Source organism: Camelus bactrianus, chromosome 2 (assembly GCF_048773025.1).
Source record: "Camelus bactrianus isolate YW-2024 breed Bactrian camel chromosome 2, ASM4877302v1, whole genome shotgun sequence".
Taxonomy (NCBI): domain Eukaryota; kingdom Metazoa; phylum Chordata; class Mammalia; order Artiodactyla; family Camelidae; genus Camelus; species Camelus bactrianus.
This window is the reverse complement of record NC_133540.1, coordinates 26936954-26957266: the sequence shown is the minus strand read 5'-3', so window position 1 is coordinate 26957266 and position 20313 is coordinate 26936954. Positions and strand designations below refer to the sequence as shown.

At 43.1% G+C, this 20313-nt stretch overlaps 1 protein-coding gene across 4 annotated transcripts in view; it reads left to right on the top strand.

Annotated features, from left to right (window-relative positions):
• Positions 1 to 20313, top strand: part of TRIM2 (tripartite motif containing 2) — a 160772-nt gene that overhangs the window by 32656 nt on the left and 107803 nt on the right. Inside the window, exon 1 of one of the 4 annotated variants that reach the window (XM_010968514.3) lies at positions 12483 to 12638. The exons of 2 other annotated variants lie outside the window; for them this stretch is intronic. In XM_010968514.3, the coding sequence (XP_010966816.1) occupies positions 12609 to 12638 (30 nt within the window). In that variant the 5' untranslated portion in view covers positions 12483 to 12608. Of the gene's footprint in view, positions 1 to 12482; positions 12639 to 20313 lie in introns of those variants that run through there. One more of the 4 variants, XM_045505512.2, reaches the window with a different exon arrangement.

The following is a 20313-nucleotide window of genomic DNA, read 5'->3' as shown; positions in this document are numbered from 1 at the left end:
CTTTCCTCGGGGCGCATGCGCGGAGGGCAGAGAGAGCAGAGCTCTTAGTTGTCTCTTCCTGGGAGGACGCTAATCTGGCCAGATCAGGACCCCACCCTTGTGAACTCTTTAACCTTAACTACTCCCTTAGAGGCTCCGGCTCCAAATACAGCCACACAGGGGTTAGAGCTTCAACGTGTGAATTGCGAGTTGGGAGGGCACAAATATTCAGGCTATAACTGGGAGGATGAGGAGTAGCTCAAGAGACAGGAAGCGGTCTGGGCACTTGGAAAGGAGCCCCGTTCTCCCCAGTGGTGGCCTGGGCGGGCTTTGGAGCCCAGGTGTCAGGAGGGATGGGCTCAGCATTACTCACTTGTGGTCGGTCTCACAATAATATTCCCCTGTGTGCACGGCAAAGAGCTGTCACCTTTTGCATGGTGAGGAATGCCAGGCCTTTGGGGAGTCAAATAGGGCCCTATTCCATTTCCACATACCATTTTCTAGGACAAATGCCCAAGCTGGGCATTCTGACACTCCCTGGGCAGCCTTATTCCACAGTGATTCACCCTTTTTTGATACCTGCATTCTTCCCATGTATTTACTGGGTGAATTGCAAAGATGAATGAGCGAATGAATGAACGAGTCTCTTTCATTTTGACTGCAGTTTCCCGAGAGCAGAGTTTATTCTTTCCACAAAAGCTTTCTGGGGAAAAGAGTACGTGATATAGTTAGTTCCTTATGTGACAGGCTTCTCATCATACAGCTTTCACTTAGTGTCTACATTTGGAAATCTCACGAGTGTTTTCATTTTCCCATGTTGGCCTTTCTACCTCAAGCTCGCTCAGTTCCAGAGGGGAGGGTACAGCTCAGTGGTAGAGCATGTGCTTAGCACGTATGAGGTCCTGGGTTCAACCCTGAGTACCTCCATTAAAATAAACAAATAAACTAAATTACCCACTCCCCACCAAAAAAAAAAAAAAAAAAAAAAGGAAGAAAAAGAAAATAAGAAAATCGAGTTTACTCAGTTCCAGCCTCACTTACACAAAGTGAAAACGGACGTGGGTCTTGGAGACTTTCCCTCCCTGTGTCCTGCGGCAGCCTGTGCATTCTCAGGATTGGCTGTGTGGGTCCAGAGCGGCTGAGGGGCTGCGGGTCAGTCATTTTCCGGGCGATACCGCTTTCACCTTTGCCCCGATGCTTCCACGTGTGATCGAGCACTAGAGCCAGGGCCCAGGGAAGAGTGGTTCGCCAGTCACATTGATTCTCCTGCTTGGTCCCTAGCACTGCCTGCGGTGGGGACGGTGTGGGGTGAGTGACACCAATCAAGGAGGATGTAGCTCCGCTCTCAGGAGCTCCGAAAAGGGCTGGGGACACAGGACGTAGGAAGTCATCTGAGGAGCATTGCAGAAGCAGAAGAGGCCTTCGTGATTCCTGCGGTCCTGTGAGCACAGACCAGGGCTTCTCTCACTGAGGAGGGAGGTGGATGATAAAGACTGGGTTCAATTAGCACGGACTGGGGGAAGGGAACAAAGGAAGGTGCACTTGTGCAGACAGCCGTGGTCATTAAACCTACCCATCCTGAATCCCTATGCTGTACACCAGACACTAGCACAACGTTGTAAGTCAACTACAACTAAAAAACAAATCAAAAATTAAAAATAAATTTACCGTATGATCCAGAAATCCCATTCCTGGGCATACACCCAGAGCAAACTCTGATTCAAAAAGATACATGCACCCCAATGTTCACAGCAGCACTATTTACAATAGCCAAGACATGGAAGCAACCTAAATGTCCATCAACAGATGACTGGATAAAGAAGTTGTGGTATATTTATACAATGGAATACTAACTACTCTGCCATAAAAAAAAATAAAATAATGCCATTTGCTACAACATGGATGGAACTGGAGATCATCATTCTAAGTTAAGTAAGCCAGACAGAGAAAGAAAAATACCATATGCTATCACTCGTATGTGGAATCTAAAAAGAGAAAAAAGAAGACATCAATGAACTTATTTACAAAACAGAAACAGACTCACAGACATAGTAAACAATCTTACAGTTACCAGGGGTGTGGGGTGGGAAGGGATAAATTGGAAGTTTGAGATTTGCAAATATTAAATAGTATATATAAAATAGATAAACAACAAATTTCTTTCGTATAGCACAGGGAACTATATTCAATATTTTATAGTAACTTATAATGGAAAAATATGAAAACGAATATTTGTATATGTATTTATGACTGAAACATTATGGAAATAATTGACACATTGTAAACTGACTAAACCTCAATAAAAAGAAATCAAAACAACTGGCCCACCGTGGGCAGGAGACCGAGGAAATTGCTAGACTGGTGATTCTCAACCAGGCTGATTTTTCCCACCCCCACCCCCCTCAGGACATTTGGCAATGTCTAGGGGCAGTTTTGGCTGTCGCAGTGGAGGAGACAGAAGAGGTGCTTCTGGCATCTAGAGGGGAGAGGCCAGGGAAGCTGCTAAACATCCTGCAGTGCACAGGACAGCCCCGCAGCATGGAATTCTCCAGCCAGATATCAGGGGTGCAGGGGCTGAGAACCCCCATGCAGCCTGGCAGAGTCTGGAGTCTGGTCTGGGTGCTGGGAACTGGGCCACATCACCTCCCTGGGTCACAGTTTACTTATCTATGACGTGAAGACCTCTTAGGTTACATTTGGCTCTAACAGTCTGTGATTCAATGACACAGACTCAAACTGGAGTCTGAAGATGGGATGGGGATAGCTTCAGAATTTCATGCTTTAAAACAAACAAGCAGAAGAAATGTGGAGAGTTTTTAGAGACTTTCTAGGAAACGGTGCTTAAGCCTCAGGTGAATCTTGAAAACTTTGAACCGTATCATCCTCATCAAACCTAAAAGGAGCTGGAAGAGCCCTTATCTCATGCTTTGCGGCTAAGGAAGGAATTTTTGTTGGGGCTCGAGGGACAGCCCGGGACAGAATCTCCTAGAGTTACACGGGACCTAAGATGCCAGCCGGCTGCACCTGAGGGCAGCTCTCCAAATGCTGTCCTGGCTGCCAAGTCCCTGAAAGGGAAGCGCAGCTCTCCCCAGCCTGGGCCTTTCTTCCCTGAGCTCTGACTGAATTAGAGCCACACCCTGTCTGCCCTCTGTCTCTCTTCTAGATCTTAAGAAATGTCCAGAAGGGAAAGACTGAGAAGACAAGCTTTGCCTACACAGGGAAGCTGGTCTAAAGAAAACACAAATTGCCAGAGTTGCCCAGAGAGGCTGATGGTATTGTGTTTATTGGAACTTTCCAGAAAAAGAGTAGATTCTAATAAAATCCCCTTGCCACAAATTAGTAAAGAAATTTTTTTCTAATATTAAAAATTCAGATCACGCTTGTGAAACGTGCTTGTTTTTAAAGAGGAAATTGTATATGGTGATAACTCTAATTAAGGATCTATTAGGGGGTGGGATAGCTCAGTGGTAGAGCATATGCTTAGCACGCACGAGATCCTGGGTTCAATCCCCAGTGCCTACATTAAAAAAAAATGGATTTATTGCCATATCATAAATATGGTAAATTTGAATTTCTGAATGAGCAGTATTTTCATGGAAGTATCAGAATTTATTTGTAGGTATTTACAGACACAAATCAGTGCTAACACAGAATGCTAAAAAGAAAAAAGAATCTATTACCATGTCATAAATAATGATAAATCTGAAATTCAGAATGTTTGAGCAGTATGTTTATGGAAGTATCAGAATTTATTTGTAGGTGTTTACAGTCACAGATCAATGCTAACACAGAATGCTTTCTGTATGAGTGAACACAGAAAACCCCAAAGGTCAAGAAAAATAGTAGGTGTCGCCTACACTCATGAGCGAAAGCAAGGTAAGTCCCCCACGAAGGACTTACCTAGGGGGTGGCCGGTACTTGTTTCGTGGCCCTAAGCCCATCCCCCACCTTGAGGCTTTCTTTGGCTCTTTGAAGATGATGGTCAGTGTGTGAGCTTCCCTGTCCCCGCCCCACCCATGGGAGAGGGAGGAGGTGCTTCCTCCTCACCTTGAACCACATGACAAAGGGAGATTCCAGAAGACCCTTCAGAGAACTTGATACCCATCCTGAAGAGGGTAAGAGCATAAGGACTGGGGTGAGAATAGAGGGAGAGGAAGAAGGAGGCACTGAGGGTCATTGCTGCCCCCCAGTGGTCGGGGCAAGCCTGAGGGTCCAGTGGGAGCCACTTCAAGAGGCCCTTGTCCAAGAGGGCTGCGTGGAAGAGGGATTGGGACCTGACAAAGGGAGAGTCTGTGGGAGTTCCCCCCTGAATGATGAGGCACTGACTCTCAGTGACAGCCACATCATGGGAATTTTAACTGGACTTCACAACAGAGCAATCTCCAGAGCCCCGCAAATGCCTTTCAGGAGACGAAGTGCCAGTTTCAGGCAGCTGCCAAGTCCCAGGTGTACCAATGTCCTATGACATCTGGACTCAAAGACTGTGACCACCTTTCCTCAGTACTCCCTCTTCAGTGTAACTCTGGAAGGGCGGAAACCTCACAAGTAGTGGGAGGAGGAAGTAGAACGTAGAAGAAAGAAATCCAGCCTTTCCTCATAGCTCTACTCAGGTTTCCAGGATGAAAAGGAACTGCAGGAGAAGCTCTAAATGAAGTAAGAGCTTGGCGTTGTCATCATTACGCTGGAAAGGGTGTTTTGTTTTTTGTTGTTTTTTTTTAAATTTTTTATTGAAAGGTAGTTTTTTTACAATATTAGTTTCAGGTGTACAGCAAAGTGATTCAGTTATGCATATACATTCACATATATTTTCTTCTCAGATTCTTTTCCATTATATGTTATTATGAGAAACTGAATATAGTTCCCTGTGCTATACAGTAGGTCCTTGTGATTTATCTATTTTGTATATAGTAATATGTGTCTGTTAATCCCCAACCCCTAATTTATCCCTCCCCAGCTTTTCCTCTTTGGTATCCATAGTTTGTTTTCTATGTCTGTGAGTCTGTTTTTGGTTTGTAAATAGAATTTGTATCAATTTTTTTTAGAGTCCACATATAAGTGATATCATATGATATTTGTCTGGAAAGAATGTTTTTAAAATCACCTTTATTAAGAGGTCTAACTTACATCCAATAAACTGCACCCATTTTCGGTGCACAGTTCAGTGAGTTTTGATAAATGGATACCCCTGCATAAGCACCACGCCATCAAGGCACAATATTTCCACCATCTCCAAAAGTTCCCTGTGTCCCTTCCAGCCATTTTCCATCTCCTTCCAGCCCCAGGGAACCACTGGTCTTCTACCTTTTGCCACCGCTGTTCAACTTGCACTTTGTAGAATTTCATTCAAATGGAGTCCTATAGTATGTACTCCCGTGTGTCTGGCTTCATTCACTCAGTGTAATGCTTTAGAGATTCATCCATGTTGTGTGTATCAGTAGTTTGTTCCTTCTTATTGCTGAGTAATGCTTTATTGAATGGATATACCATAGTTTACTTTCCATTCTCCTAATGCTGGACATTTGGGTTTTTCTCCCGGATTTGGACTATTATTAATAAAGAATAATATTCTTTTCACAAGTCTTCATTAGACATGTGTTCATTTCTTCTAGGTAATTACCCAGGGCTGGAAATTGTTTGGTTGTATGATACTTGTGTGTTTACCTGTATAATGAATTGTCAAAGTGTTTTCCTTTAGTGGTTGTTCCATTCTATATTCCCACAAACAATATATGAGAATTAGCAACTGTATCTGACAAAGACCTTGTGTCCAGACTATATGAAGAAACATACAGCTCAATAATCAGAAAACAAAATAACTCATGTTATTTGAATGTATGAAAGTTCCAGTTGCTCCACATCTTTGACAACTTTTGGTAATATCAGATGTTTTCATTTTAGCTATCCTATTGTGGTACAATGGTACCTCATTGTAGTTTCAATGTTCATTTTCTGGATGACTAATGATATTAAGCATCTTATGTGCTTATTAGCCATTCATATTTTTTTTGGTCCATGCCTGTTCACATGTTTTGTCCTTTTTTTTTAGTGAGTTATTTGTTTTTTGGTTATTGAGCTGTATTCTTCACATAGTCTGGACACAAATTCTTTATCAGATATAGTTGCTAATATTTTCTTCCAGCCTGTGATTTGCCTTTTCATTTTCTTAATAGTGTCTTGTGGAGAACAGATGTTTTTAAACTTTGATAAAGTTCTATTTATCAATTTTTCCCTGTTATCACCCCCATTTTTTGTTTTATAAGATAATCAAATGACTGAAATAAGATCTTCTTGGTATTGAAAATGCTCAGAAGACTTTTATTTTTTATATTTATATTTATATTTTTAATTTTGGGGTAAAAATATATATCTGTATATTTTTTAAAGTTTCATGTGTACAACATTGTATTTCTAATGACACTTCATAAAGTTGTGAGGCTGGAGGAAATAATGCTTAGTGCTCTTAGGACTGTGTGACACACAGTAGGGCCTCTATAGATATGGACTATTGTTAGAAGATTTTAATTACCTGAATGTGACTGGAAAAGTTATTGGAGAGGACATGCCAGCGATTCCATCCAAAGGCTAAGAAAGACCAGCTCCCTTTGGGGCTACCTCTGTGTCATGGGCCATCCCAAAGAAGGAGAAATCACTATAAATTGGACAGCCACCATCAAATGAATGTCTAAAACACAATAATGAGGAACATGGGTACCTTTAAACTTGAGCAATTTAAAATCAATTTAAAATTGCATAATTATACAACTGATTTAGCGTACCACAGAGATTCAGTGGAACTCAAATAAGCTATGCTTGGAGAAATGTACTGAGATTTTAGGCTATTAGGTAGAATTCTAGGGAGATGTTAGCTAAGCTTCCTAGTTTTTGTAGTTTTTTGTTTTGTTTTTTAACAACTGATTGCTTTATGATAATATAGTTCTAGAAACTTTTTTAAAATCTATTTTTATATTAGTGGCTAACATTTGTAAATCTCAAACTCCCAAATTTATCCCTTCCCACCCCTTCCCCCGGTAACTGTTAAAGATTGTTTACTATGTCTGTGAGTCTGTTTCTGTTTTGCAGATGAGTTCATAGTGTCCTTTTTTTTTTTTTTTAAGATTCCATATAGTATTTTTCTTTCTCTTTCTGGCTTACTTCACTTAGAATGATGATCTCTAGGTCCATCCATGTTGCTACAAATGGCATTATTTTATTCTTTTTTATGGCTGAGTAGTATTCCATTGTGTATATATATCACATCTTCTTTATCCAGTTCAGCAAATCTCTTCTTGATCTTCACCAACTAACTGAAAGCCTTCATGGTGTTAAAGGTCATCATGCTTTAGCTCAGTGGGCTAAGCGATGGCAAATGGGCCCAAGGCCTTTGCTTGGTCCACCATGTAAGTCAACATACTGGTCTTTTCTGTGGCTATGGCCTAACTTCAGGCATCATTTTGCAAAGTGGGTCATTGGTACTATGGGGACAGAACAAAGACTTTAGGAGGCTTGTGAAAATCTACCAGCATGGTTGGAAAAGGAAAAGTACATTCATGCTGATGTATAGTTAACAGAGTCTTCTTCACCGCTCAACTTCATATGAAACCTGACTTTAAGCCCTACTATTGGTGTCTTTCTCAGAAAAGTACAAAGAAGTCATATAGGATAGTAAATATGGAACATCCACATAATTACTTATAAATAGCCTCTCCTACAAAGAACATATGTATTTGAGGATGATGAAAGTCTAGTGGAACGTGTTTAGAAATTTTCACTTCTTTAACAGGTGGTGGGTAGACCAAAGAACGAATGATTCTGATCCATAATTGACAATGCATTGAGGAACAGCTAAGCAGAACAAAATCAAAAGTCTTGTCAAGTTAAGAGAAGATTGTTTCTCTCATTCCTTCTATCTACAAAGTCCTTCGATGTCACTGATGGTTAAATCTTTGACTTCTTCCCTTTATTAAGCCATGTTGCCTGTGCATAACTTTTATTGCCCTAAAAAAGAAAGTAAAGGATTTGTCCTTAGAAGTGTATAATTTTCAGAATCTTCTGAGAAGACTTAAGGGTCTAACCATTCATCTGTATATTATCCAAAGGGCCTCTATTCTGACTTTACTCAATTCCATTAATCATAGGCTCTCCCAACATGAGAACCTAGTTTTATGTGTGTATCACTTTAAAAAAAATATCAGTAAACAATTTAATATTTTTGCTTCAGTACAGTGTTTTGTGTGCTGGCAAATCAGGGGCTTGATAATTGGATGCTATGGGTTGTTAAACTAAATCAGTTAATTGGGGCTTCAGCTCTGAGGAGGGTTGAGTGAAGCTCTGCTGATGGGTAATTGAAGCTTCAGGTTGCCAAGAGGTGGGTGACTAAGAGGTAGCTGTTTCGGATCAAGAGTAAATTTTTAATTGTGTGATGAGCGTTCTCAAAGGGCATATAGCAATTTTCTGAATTGCATAATCTAATGGTTTGAAATTTAGAAAGTGATGATGTCACCTCCCCGTCTTTGAAAAGAACATACGTCTCCCCCTGTAATTATTTTGTGTATTATGTTTAATAACAGCAACAGGCCAATGCCAAGAGATACTGTGGTCAGGAAAGAGACGGGCCTCTGGGGGGGTGTGGGACAGCGTGGTCGGAGACTTTCAGTCCTGTGTGGTTGTGTTTTCTTGATGAAATTCCTGGCAAAATCTTCTTTCTGTGCTTTCGAAGCCTCCTTCTTCTTGTTCTTAGTTCATTTCCTGTTCCAAGTTTCCAAGAGGCTTACCTGTGCTAAGATGAACTGAGTTCAAATATAGTCCTTCCCAGAGTAAAACTTGTGAATTACTCTCTTCTTCATTGGTGTTTAAGAAACCATGTGAAGAAAGAAACAGTAAACTCTCAAGAGAATGTCACATTGGCTGTAGGTCGTTACACTAAGAGTTTACAGAGAGTAGGAATTATGTCTACTAATACTATGGAGAGGCAGAGAATTTGAGATCTACTCAGGAAAAATTAATCGGAGATCGATTTCTTAATTTTTGATGTATAGCACAGTAGAAAGAACACTGGTCTTGGAGTTAAGAGATGTGAATCTTGCTGCTATTTTGCTATGTAACTCTGGGCATGTCACTCAGTTTTGTGCAAGGCATTGGATTTCCCATCAGAAAAATGAGAGTATCTGGTCAGCTTACTTAGAAAACCACTCCGGGTCTAAAGTTCTATGGCTGTTTTCTGAAAATGAAACTTTTTGAGTAAGCCTTTGATAGCCGGTTTTGTATTTTCCCTGGTTTGTGTCTTTATCCCATTAGAAAGAGAGCCTAGCTGCCTTTTTTCTTTTTTTGACTTCTAAATAATTATACATTTAAGTCATTTATTTATTTTTCCCTCTGCACTGGGGATGGATTCAGTTCTTCACACGCCTCTGTTCGGGGAGCAGCTGGTGGAAGGAAAGAGCCTGCTTCGTTGCCTATGGGCTGGGTGCCTTTGGGAAGGTAGTTAAACTCTCTGAGTCTCAGCTTCTGTCTCAGTAAAATGAGAATAATAATTTCCACCCCCTCAACTTCAAGTGGTGTTTTTTTTTAATTGAAGTATAGTTCATTTACAATGTTGTGTTAGTTTCTGATGTACAGCAAAGTGATTCAGTTATACATTTATATATATTCTTTTTCATTACAGGTTATTACAAGTTATTGAATATAGTTCCCTGTGCTGTACAGCAGGGCCTTGTGGTTATCTATCTTATATATAGTAGTTTGTATCTGCTAATCCCAAACTCCTAATTTATCCCTCCCTTTGCCCTTCCCTTTTGGCAACCATAAGTTTGTTTTCTATGTCTGTGAGTCTCTTTCTGTTTTGTAAATAAGTTCATTTGTATCATTCTTTAGATTTCGCATATAAGTGATACCTGATTTTGAAAAGTAAGTGAGATCAAGACTGGGATGACTTACCAGGTCACAGCCACTTACCAAACATTAATTCTCTCACCCTGCCTGCCATGTTCCTTTCCCCTTTGGATGGTCCTGTTCTTTCTCACCTTTGATAGAGAAGGTGGAAGTGGGTCTCCTGGCGCCCACTTCCCCCTAGTATCTGGCATTTAATAGATGCTGAACAATGCACAAATACTGAATGAATGAGTACATGAATAAATCTTAAAAAAAAATCTTCAGTAAATTCCTGGGATGACCTTTCGAGGAAGGTTCCTGTTGAACCCAGAAGATACTGAAGCTTAATCACACACACACACACACACACACAAGTAACCATTTTAAAGTGAACAATTCAGTGACATAAGTACATTCGCAATGTTAGGCAACCACCACCTCTATCTAAGTTCCAAAATAAACCTTGCATCCAATAAGTGGTTTCTCATTCCTGCCACCCTACTCCAGTCCCTGGCAACCACCCGTCTGCCTTCTGTCTCTACGGACTTATTGATTCTGGACATTTCATATAAATGGAATCATGTGATATATGACCTTTTCTGTCTGTCCTCTTTCATTTAGTATAATGTTTTTGAGGGTCATCCACTTTGTAGTCTATATATCAATACCTTATTCCTTTTTGTGGCTGGACACTATTCCGTCGTATGTATATATCACAATTTGTTCATCCATTAATCTGTTCACGGGCATTTAGGATGTCTCTACCCTTTGACTATCATGAAAAATGCTGCTGTGACTATGAGTATGCATGAATTTGTCTGAGTGCCTCTTTTCAGCTCTTTTGGTTACATACCCCCGAGTGGAATTGCTGGCTCAACAGTTCTACGCTTGACTTTTTGAAGAACTGCAGGACTGTTTTCCAGAGCCGCTGAACTGTTTTAAATTCCCACGAGCAATGTACGAAGCTTCCAGTTCTTCCTTATCCTCCTCAACACTTGTTACTTTCTTTTTTTTTTTTTTAAGCCATCCTAATGGTTGTGAAGTGGTACTTCACTGGGTTTTGATTTGAATTTCACTAGTGACTAATGACGTTGAGCATCTTTTCATGTGCTTGCTGGCCATTTGTATATCATTTTTAGGGCAATTTCTATTCAAGCCCTTTGCCCATTTTTAAATTGGGTTATTTGTCTTTTTGCTGTTGAGCTGTAAGAGTTTATTATATATTCTGCATATTAAACCTTTATCAGACATATGATTTATAAATATTTTTTCTGTCCTGTAGGTTACTTTTTCACTTTCTTGATAACGAACTTTGATACAAAAAAGTTTTTAATTTTAATGAAATCTAGTTTACCTATTTTTTCTTTGATTCAGCTTTTGGTGTTCTGAAGCTTTTTTAAAATGACAGGTTCTTTAGGCTTTAGAGGAAAACTAGACATTTTCCAGAAGGTAACCCGTACTTTAAAATCAGATATAACAGCATCTCTGGAATCACTAGAAAAACAGAAGGGCCAGAATGTGCCTCAAGCACTATTTAGAAGAGCTACCAGAGGAATCTTACTTTAATACAAAGTAAACATCAGTGTCAGAATCATAAATATTTTAAAACTGCTGTAGATTAGAAGGGACAGTGTCTATGGATTATCATTTTTATAATCCAAGTCAGAAGGGCTTGATACAGAGTTTGTGGGAAATGATTATATTTCAACATTTTCCTGTTTCTCTGCTAGTTAATTTTGATAGCCACCGTGCTTCCCTTTATAAACAACGAGTCTACTCCAAATTGTAATGAGTGTACTTTTCTCAACGTTTGTATGCCTGTAATTTACACAATGCCACAAATCATCCAAATAGCTCTTAATTTTATCTTTACCTCAGTGTATTATTTAGAAATCATATAAAGAAAGAAAAAGCCACAGTTCATTTCCTTTATTTCTTGATTCTTGGTTATTATCATGGTATTGAAAACTTAAGCTGAACTCGTAGCTTTAAAAGCAGAATTTAGTTTAAGTTCATAAGAGAGAAAAAAAGCCACAGCTGTCCTGCCTTCTCCCAGGTGCACTGAACTAATTTCTGCATAGGTATGATCAGATAAATGAGCATTTAAAAAATGAATGTGAGTCATTTATATTTGGGAAATAAAATAAGCCTGTTTCTTTAGGTTCTGAAGATATACCTATCAAATCAAGCATTTTCCCTCTAGATGTAGTGAGTATTTCTCAATAGATACTATGTCCAACAAAATAAGCGTGCCATAAAAGCATCTTCCTTGGACTTTGTTCTTTGAAAAACTCCTTTCCCCATTGATTCATTACCCCAGTGAATACTACATTTATTAACCGGGAGAGATCAAAGATGGTTAATGCAACACAAATGTTCGTGACTTCTAAAAATCTATATAATTATGGGCAAGGCATACAAGCTCTTCCTGGAAAATGATTTTCTGCAGGCAGCGATTAAACTTTTCAACTTGGACCCATTTCATGCTGCAGGGCTGCCCTTCCTATTCAGCGCTGTTCCCTCTCTGTCTCTCCTCCAGACTGAAACACAATCTCTAAGCTAACAGAGCCCGAGGAGGCTGATCATTGGCTCCCATTGTCCCCCGCTGCAGCCCCGCCCCCTTGGCTCGCGCTGACTAGCTGTTTATATTTTCCTAAGGGCCACCCTTTAACTCGGCAGCCTGCTGACTATAATGGGCTGGATTGTCCGTGGGCTTCAGGGAGCTGAGTCCCCACATCCGAGGAGGCTGGGGCCCGGCTCTGATGCGCGGGAGCGGCCGGTATGGAACACCGGTAAGGGCACTTCCAAGTGTCAGGCGATGCTTTTCCTGGGCTAGCTGGTTAATTAATCCTGGGCGGTGCTTGGGGGAGAAACAAGTTGTGGTTGAGTTGCTGGCTTTTTCCTGGTTTTGATTTTCTGCCTTCTAAAGATGGAAGGAAAAGATGGGTTCTCTGGATTTGCTGACCAAGGGATGCCTGTCGATCCAGGCGGGAAAGGGGCAGGGAAGCAAAAAATCAGGGGAGAGACGCTAAGCACCATGGAAGAGGCCAAGTGTATGTACGGCTACCTCGGTGATGTTGTGAGACTCAAAGGCGGTTTTACTTTCTAACTTAGCTGCTCACAGTCAGGAGTTTAGCTCTGCCACCGCCGGGTTTCTGTAAGCCAGCTGTTAGCTGATGTCACTCGGTCAACCCCTCTTGAAAGGGTGTAATATCTGCTCGTGTTTTCAAAGGGCAAACCGTAGTGGTCTTGTATGTCATAAATAGTTCTATTCAAAAATGTGGGAACTGTTGAGAGCTGCAGGCTGTAAAGTTTTACTGCCCCATAAAAGTGCTCAAAGGGCACTGTGGCCCGCTGCACTGGGGCTCAGGAATGAAGGAAAGCCCCAGAGGGCAGAGCACTTGTCCTTGACTACCCAAGGGAGAAGCCCTCGGAGCCAGAGGACAGCGTGTGAGAGATGGGGTGAGCCCTGAAATGGGCTTCCCACCCCCTCCCCCAGGGATTCTGTCTGGTTTCCTGTGAGTGAATGAGCAAGATGGAGAACCCGTGTTTGGTGCCTGATTTTATCATCCCATGTGCCCTCTTTGGCCAAGCAAGACACCTCTCCTAGGGCAGAGGGGCAAGGGAGGAGGTGTGCTCTGTCTGGTTGCTTGGCTGCAAGTAGGGGCTAGGGGATAGACCGTCCAAAGCCCTGAGAATTGCTTTGGGAATTCTCGTCTCCTGCTGAAGAGAAAATCACTTTGATCGGAGGATTTTGCCCTTTCCTTTCTGATGAGCTTCATGGGGTGAAGTCAGCCCACTCAGTCTGTGTTTGATATAGACAAGAGCCTGAAAAACCAAAGAGATGTGACTTCATTTTTAGATAAAGCAAAGAGTGAATCATGGGGCTTTAATACATCAAGTGTTTTATAAATCTCCCAGCCTGGCCTAATCCCCAGACTTTGTATTTATTATCTTGACACAGGATGTTTAAAGCCAACACAGTTTGGGGCTCCTGGAGGAATTAAATCAGATGCAAATGTTATTATTATTTTTTTAATGAGTTTGACCCAAAGGATCATGAATGCTTCAGAGCAGTGTATGAAAACACCAGGTGGTTCCAAGTGAGGCCAAGTTCTCCTTCAGTGATATGAGAGCCTGGGAAAGGGGCATGAGTTGCCTTATGGTGTAATCTTGATCAGGAACAGAACTTTTGGTCCTGCCAGTGCTGCCAGGTGAAGTGGAGGCTCAGCGGGGAGAGTACATCACCTCGCCCTCCGGCTTCAGGCCTTCCAAATGCCAGCTTCCTTCAAGTCACTGCGTTTTTACCTTTCTACCTGACAAGCACCACTGGAAGATGGCGAGATGAGAAAGAACAAAAAGGAGGCCAGTGAGAGCAGATGGGGTCAATTCCAGGAGACTGCACAAGGCACAAAGCCAGCTCTTGCCTGGCTGCCTTTATCAGAACGGTGGGCACACCAGCTCCTGGAAATTCAGGCACTTACAGCATCATTTTCAGACACAGAATTTATACAAACTCATGCTAAAGTAGGAGATTTGCAATAAAAAGTAATATTTCTCTAGAGCACTTAAATACTGAGGACTGTTCTCATGGGCTTATGAAACCAAAGAAACAAGCATGTATGGATGAAATACTGTGACAATGACAAATACTACTGGGAATGATAGGTATCCTTTATTGAGCACTTACTGTGTGCCAGGCCTTTACATGTATTTTCTCACTCAGTCCTCACTAACCCTTTGAAGAACAGTTATTGTCCTCATTTTACACAAAAGGGAACTGGGGCACAGAGAGGTTAAGTAACTTGTGCAAAGTCACACAGCTAATAAGTGACCTGAAAGGTGAATCATTGGGAAGGTATACAGTCCGTAGCCTTGTATTATGAAGTGAGAATTTTCAGTGGAACATAGTTGACATTCATATTCATAGCTTTTCAAGAATCCATCTAGTCATTGCCACCAAAATGTAACCTGCTGGAAACTAACTGGCAGCTGGGAAGGAGAGCCCAGAACCACTTCCTCTAAATTGGAGAAAGTGTCAAAGAGAAGCATCCTTGTGCAGCGAGCCGGATGCCGGAAAGAGCCAGCTGAGGGGGCACTGGGGGCCTGCGCTACATGGTGCTGGGCCCGTAAGGGATGACACACAGAAGAGAGACTGAAGAATATGGGGCTTAAAAGAAAGAGCTTTGAACAGTCCTTTCAAGGCTCACCTTTGCCATTTTCTTGTGTATATTGGGCAAGGTACCTAATCTCTCTAAACCTCAGCTCCTCAGCAAAATGATGGGGAGGTCAGTATCCACTTCACTGGACCACTGTGGGGATTAAGTGTGGTAATGAGTAAACATTCCTCACCCAGGGCTCAGCACACAGCAAATACTCTGTGAATATGAATTCTTTTATTGTGACAGCTCCCAGTGCTCAGTGATAGTCCTAAGCACTGGCCAAGTGTGCTGGATGTCCCTTTGGTTTCCCTGTGACATCTGGAGGAGAGAACGGTGAGCGGATGCAGTGTAGCAGGGAGAGCAGTGCGCAGCCACCAGCAGGCTCACGTTCTAGTGTCGACACCCCCGCCCATGTGGAGCTCTGGACCATGGCTTTCTGATCTGTCCATGTGGCCACCTCTCCGTTTAAGGTCCATTCTACCTCCTAATCTGTGACTCTGAATCTGACAGGAGCTCCTTCACAGGGACTTGATAAGCGTAAGTTAAACAGAGTTGGAAACTACCCTTAAGCTCACTATTGATCATGCTTATCCTTGTTGAAGTTTCATCCAAGAATTAGTAGATGGGCCTGAAATGAAATATTCTTTTTAAAATTAATTTTTAAATAAAATTATTTTGTAAATTTTTTTATAAATAAAATAGAGATTAAAAACAATACAGAAAAATCAATCAAACAACAAAAAAGAAAGAAACAAATATTCTTTTGGAATCTCCTAGTTTCAAAGTGCAGTTTTAAAAATAGACTATTTTCTCAGGCGGTAACACACTCTAAGTCTGTTACTTGCTACAGTAGGAAGATACCCATTTCTTAGATGATCTTTTGGATGTTTGTAGAGAATTGGAAAATGTCAAATTTTGGACTGATATTGTCTGGAGGCAAAAATTCCAAAAGGAATTTATGGGAACAGCCAGAAAGAAGCAGTTCTCAGTAGCCTGGGACCCACTGCTCTGGGGATGGTCCCCAGGTTCTGGTCTCATATTTTCTTTCTTATTCTCTCTGCCCACCACCTGGCTGTTTGAAGACCCACTGCATCCATGCAGTGGAGGCAGCTTTGTGCCAGACACTCACAGGAGAGGTGCTTGGGGCTCCTCACATCCAGAGACCTCCAGGGTTAGGAACCCGGATGGCTTCAAGTTCTTTCCCTTTCTGTCCTTCTCTTTCCTTGCTCAGATATTTACTGATCACTAAGTACCCTGTACAAGTCCCTGGGGACACAGAACTCAGAGCCATGATGTTCCTAGAGGAATTCACGGTCTGGTGGAGAATTGCACCAGGGCAGAGTACAATGGATATATGTATGAGATGCCGTGGGAGAGTGGGAGGGAACACCTCTAGCCAAGCTCAGGATATCGGTGAAGGCTTTGTGGAGAGAGGGATGGTTCTAGAAGGGAGTCTGGAAGATGGAGGAGGAGTGAGTCAAATGGACACGGAGGGAAGCATGACTCATGCTGGCAGTTTCTGATGTGGTTGGTCAGTGGTGGGTCCTGTGGATATCTGTATACCAGGATTGGAAACCCCTGAGCCCAAGGGATCAACATGTGCAAAGGTCCAGAGGCAGAAAACAATATTCAGAGAACAACTAAACAGCTTGTTTAGTCTGGTTGAAACACAGCATGTGAGTGAATGAGTGATCCTGCATGAAACGAAACTGACAGGAAATGAAGCCAAAGAAAATTGCCCCACAAGGATGAAGCAAAGTGGCAAGATCTTGACAAATGTTTTATCAGGGTGATGGATATTTAGGGATCCCATCATCTACTTTTGTGTTTGTTTAAATGGTTCATAATAAATTTTGTGAAAAGCAGAATATTCCATAGAGGCACCAAGACCAGAACATAGCTCAGACAGAGCAGAGATTGAATCCCAGGCCTCCTGGTTTCTAGTGACTACTGGAGACCTTGTCAAGTTACTGAACCTCTCTATTTCTCATTTTCCTCACCTGAAAATGGGAGTAATAATGTCTACCTTACTGCACTGTTATGGGGATTGAAAGGATGGAACATGCCGCCATCCTTGCATAGTATTTGGCGTGGAATCATCCCTTTTCCCTCTCAGATGGACTATCCCATTCATTCTGATTGAGGTCTCTAGATGGTGCTGTAGAGGGTTCCAAGCAGAGAACCTCGAAATGTTCTGTAAGTTACGAAAGCAAGGACCTACAAGGCAAAGTCTAGAGCTGGAAGGAAATCTGGAGCTGGGCGAGTGGCCTGAAAAACATCCACACCACAGACCAACACGTGTGAGTTTAGACAGGTTAGGCCTGTGGATGGCTAAGGAGGAGACAACTCAGAGACCTTGGCTCCCCCTACAGCAATGGAACCTTAACTGGATTTGCATTTATAATCTCTTGCATTTCACCTATTTGTGTATTTCTGGGCTTTAAGTTGCCTAGAAAATACACATGAGAATGTAATATTTTAAACTGGGGCAGATGAAGTTTCAGTTCACCTCCCCCTCACCATCAGGGGCATTTTAAACCGTCATATTGTAAAACTAAACTCTACCAAGATGTAATAAATGTCCAGGATGGAGGAAAAAAAAACTTTTCAAATGAAACACACTCATACCACCACTCACACTTACTAAGCATGCTGTTTGGTCATCCAGGATGTTAAAGGGACCCATAAAGAAAGATGGAAAGCGAATCAGAAACGGAGATTGGGATTCCATCCCCTGGGGAGCCCCTGGGAGCTCTGAGCATCTCACCTCCAGGCACACCCACTGGCAACATTGCCCCTGTCACACCTGCAGTTCTGTTCAGCCTTTCAAGGAGAGTGTTTCCTGGTATGTAGGTCTTCAACTACCAGGTGTGTTTGCCCACCCTCGGCCTGTACTTTCTAGTACCGTACCTGACAGGCTGACACTGAGGGAACAGCACGTTTCACATTTTGCAGCTGTTGTGCAAATAGAACTTCAGTGGAATTCCTCCAACCACTAACTCTACGGAAACCACAAAGAGCCGAAGAGCCAACCTCTGACTTACCAAACATCAGTCATGCCTCTTGACGCCAGACTCTGGAACTAACTTGGAAAATGCGGTCCATCCTTGATGGGTGTGTAGGAGAAAGACATTTAAGTCTGTATCATCCTCAAAGCCTCAGTATAAACCCGGTCAGGGCAGACTGTGTCCAATATGTGCTCTTTGATGTGTTAGGGAGCTAAACCTACCGTCACTGAGATCCCACCAGGGACCCTCCAGGGACAGAATTCTCGCTGGGTGAGTGTCCCTGCTCTGACTTCTCCCACTCTTCCCAGAAGGGTAAAACATAGAGTCTACTCTGGACTTAGAAGCTACAACCTGGCCTCAGAACTATGTACCCTACCGAGCACTCACGTGCTTTCCAGGATACTTTCCATATAGCTTCCCAGCTGCAATGCTGGGTGATTTCATTTTAACTACAGGAGCTTTAAGCTAAATCTTGCTGAGGCTCCTCTGTCTGCAGAACAGAGGCTGGCTCCTTCCATGGCCCTCAAGTGCTCCGCGGGCACTTGGGCCGTCACTGCATTTCCAGGAAGGCCCAGGAGAACCCAATCTCTTTGAAATGTCTCTGACACATGGGTCTTGCACTGGGGACCAAGCGACAAGAACCAGGGCTCTCAGGATATGGGATTCTTGACCTGTGTTCCTCACTGGATGATTCTATCATCTTAAGAGCATTTTTAAAGGATAAAACAGCAGCAATCAGTGATTTCTTAGAAATGGGGCCCATTTAAATATATCCCCAGGGAGGATGGCTGTTGTGTGTTCTGGATCCACCCTGTGATCTGGACACACTGAGGGCACCGCATAAATATTAATTCATGTTGATCCATTATGGAAAGAAAATGGAAAGACCCCTATAAGGCAGCAGTGACCCTACAAGACCCAGAAGGCTTGCTGGAACTGTGACAAGGCAAGATTGTGACAAGGCCCGAGAAAAGCAGTTTTTCTTCCCTCACTCAACACAGGCAGTGAACCGAGGCGCGGCATTGTCTGCGCGGTCACTGGAGGGCGGGGAGGGGGCCCTGGAAGCTGCCCGGAAGCCCCCATCGCTGTCCCGGGATGATCAGGGAGTAGCCGCCTCGGTGCCCACGAGGGCTTCACGGCTGCCGGCTGCACACAGAAGTGGGGAGGAGGTTGGCTCAGGCTTGTGTGCCGCCTTGGAGGGGCAGGGTCCTTGGGCTGATAGGCAGGGGACCTGAGCTCAGAGTGGAATAGGGCCGGTGGAAGGAGGGCTTGGTGGCCGCCGATACTTGTCCAGGAATCATGGTTATTGGCTCGGAGAAACGGCTCAACACCTCCCAGGGTTCCGAGGCTGCTTGTAAACCTGCTCCTTTAGAGTGGACCCCGCATCCGCTTGCAACCCTATGATGGCTTTCGGATCCGGATCCGGTGAGGAGTCCCATCAGAGCATCCCAGTTCTTTCTATGGAAGCTGTGGCTGCACATCTCCTCTCCGTAGTGGATGTGAATCTGTCTTCTCCATCCCTGTTCTGTAGCCTCGGGAGAGCCGGGAGTGAGAAAGGGGCGGGGTGGGGAGGGCAGGCAGGGAGAAGAAAAAAGTCGGTGGGTGGGCGGGGCCGAGAGAGTCTGGAGAGGAGGAAAACGTTCCAGTTCCTTCCTCGCCAAGACTTGTTTGCTGCTCTGTTGGGAGTTTTTTGTTTGGAGGCCTTTTTCCCTTTTAATCAAAGCAGTCCGTTCTGGTGCCGCCCCTGCAACAACCCTGTCCAGCTCCTTCGCATGGCAACTGTGCACGTAGCCCCCAGGCCGGGCTTGTATTCCTAATTTCTTCTGATGACTCCAAGGGAATTTAGGTTTGATTCCCATCTCCACTTCCTCCCAGACATGTACTTTCCCAGCCGTTGACTGGGAAGCTTTGTGTCTGTGATGGATCACAGGGCAATCAGACTCCAGCTCTTGAACTTCAGAGGGACTGGGACTAACACTCATTAAGCACCAATTGTATGCCAGAGACTGTTCAAAGTGCTTTATGTATATAAACCAGTTAGCCCTCCAAGGTAGGCATTCTTATTCTCTATTTTCAGGTGAGGAAACTGAGGCTTGCAGAGTTAATTGTCCAAGGCCGCACAGCTGGTTGGGGCAGGCTGGCACTCTGACTGCAAACGCTACACTTTTAACCACCGCACCTCAGCCCCAGGAGGGCATTCTATTCTTCTGTATGGATACCCAAGAGTGTGTGTATTCATTCCCCTAATTCTGGTCATTTAAGTTCTTTCAAAAAATGTTCCTAATGTTAATAATGTA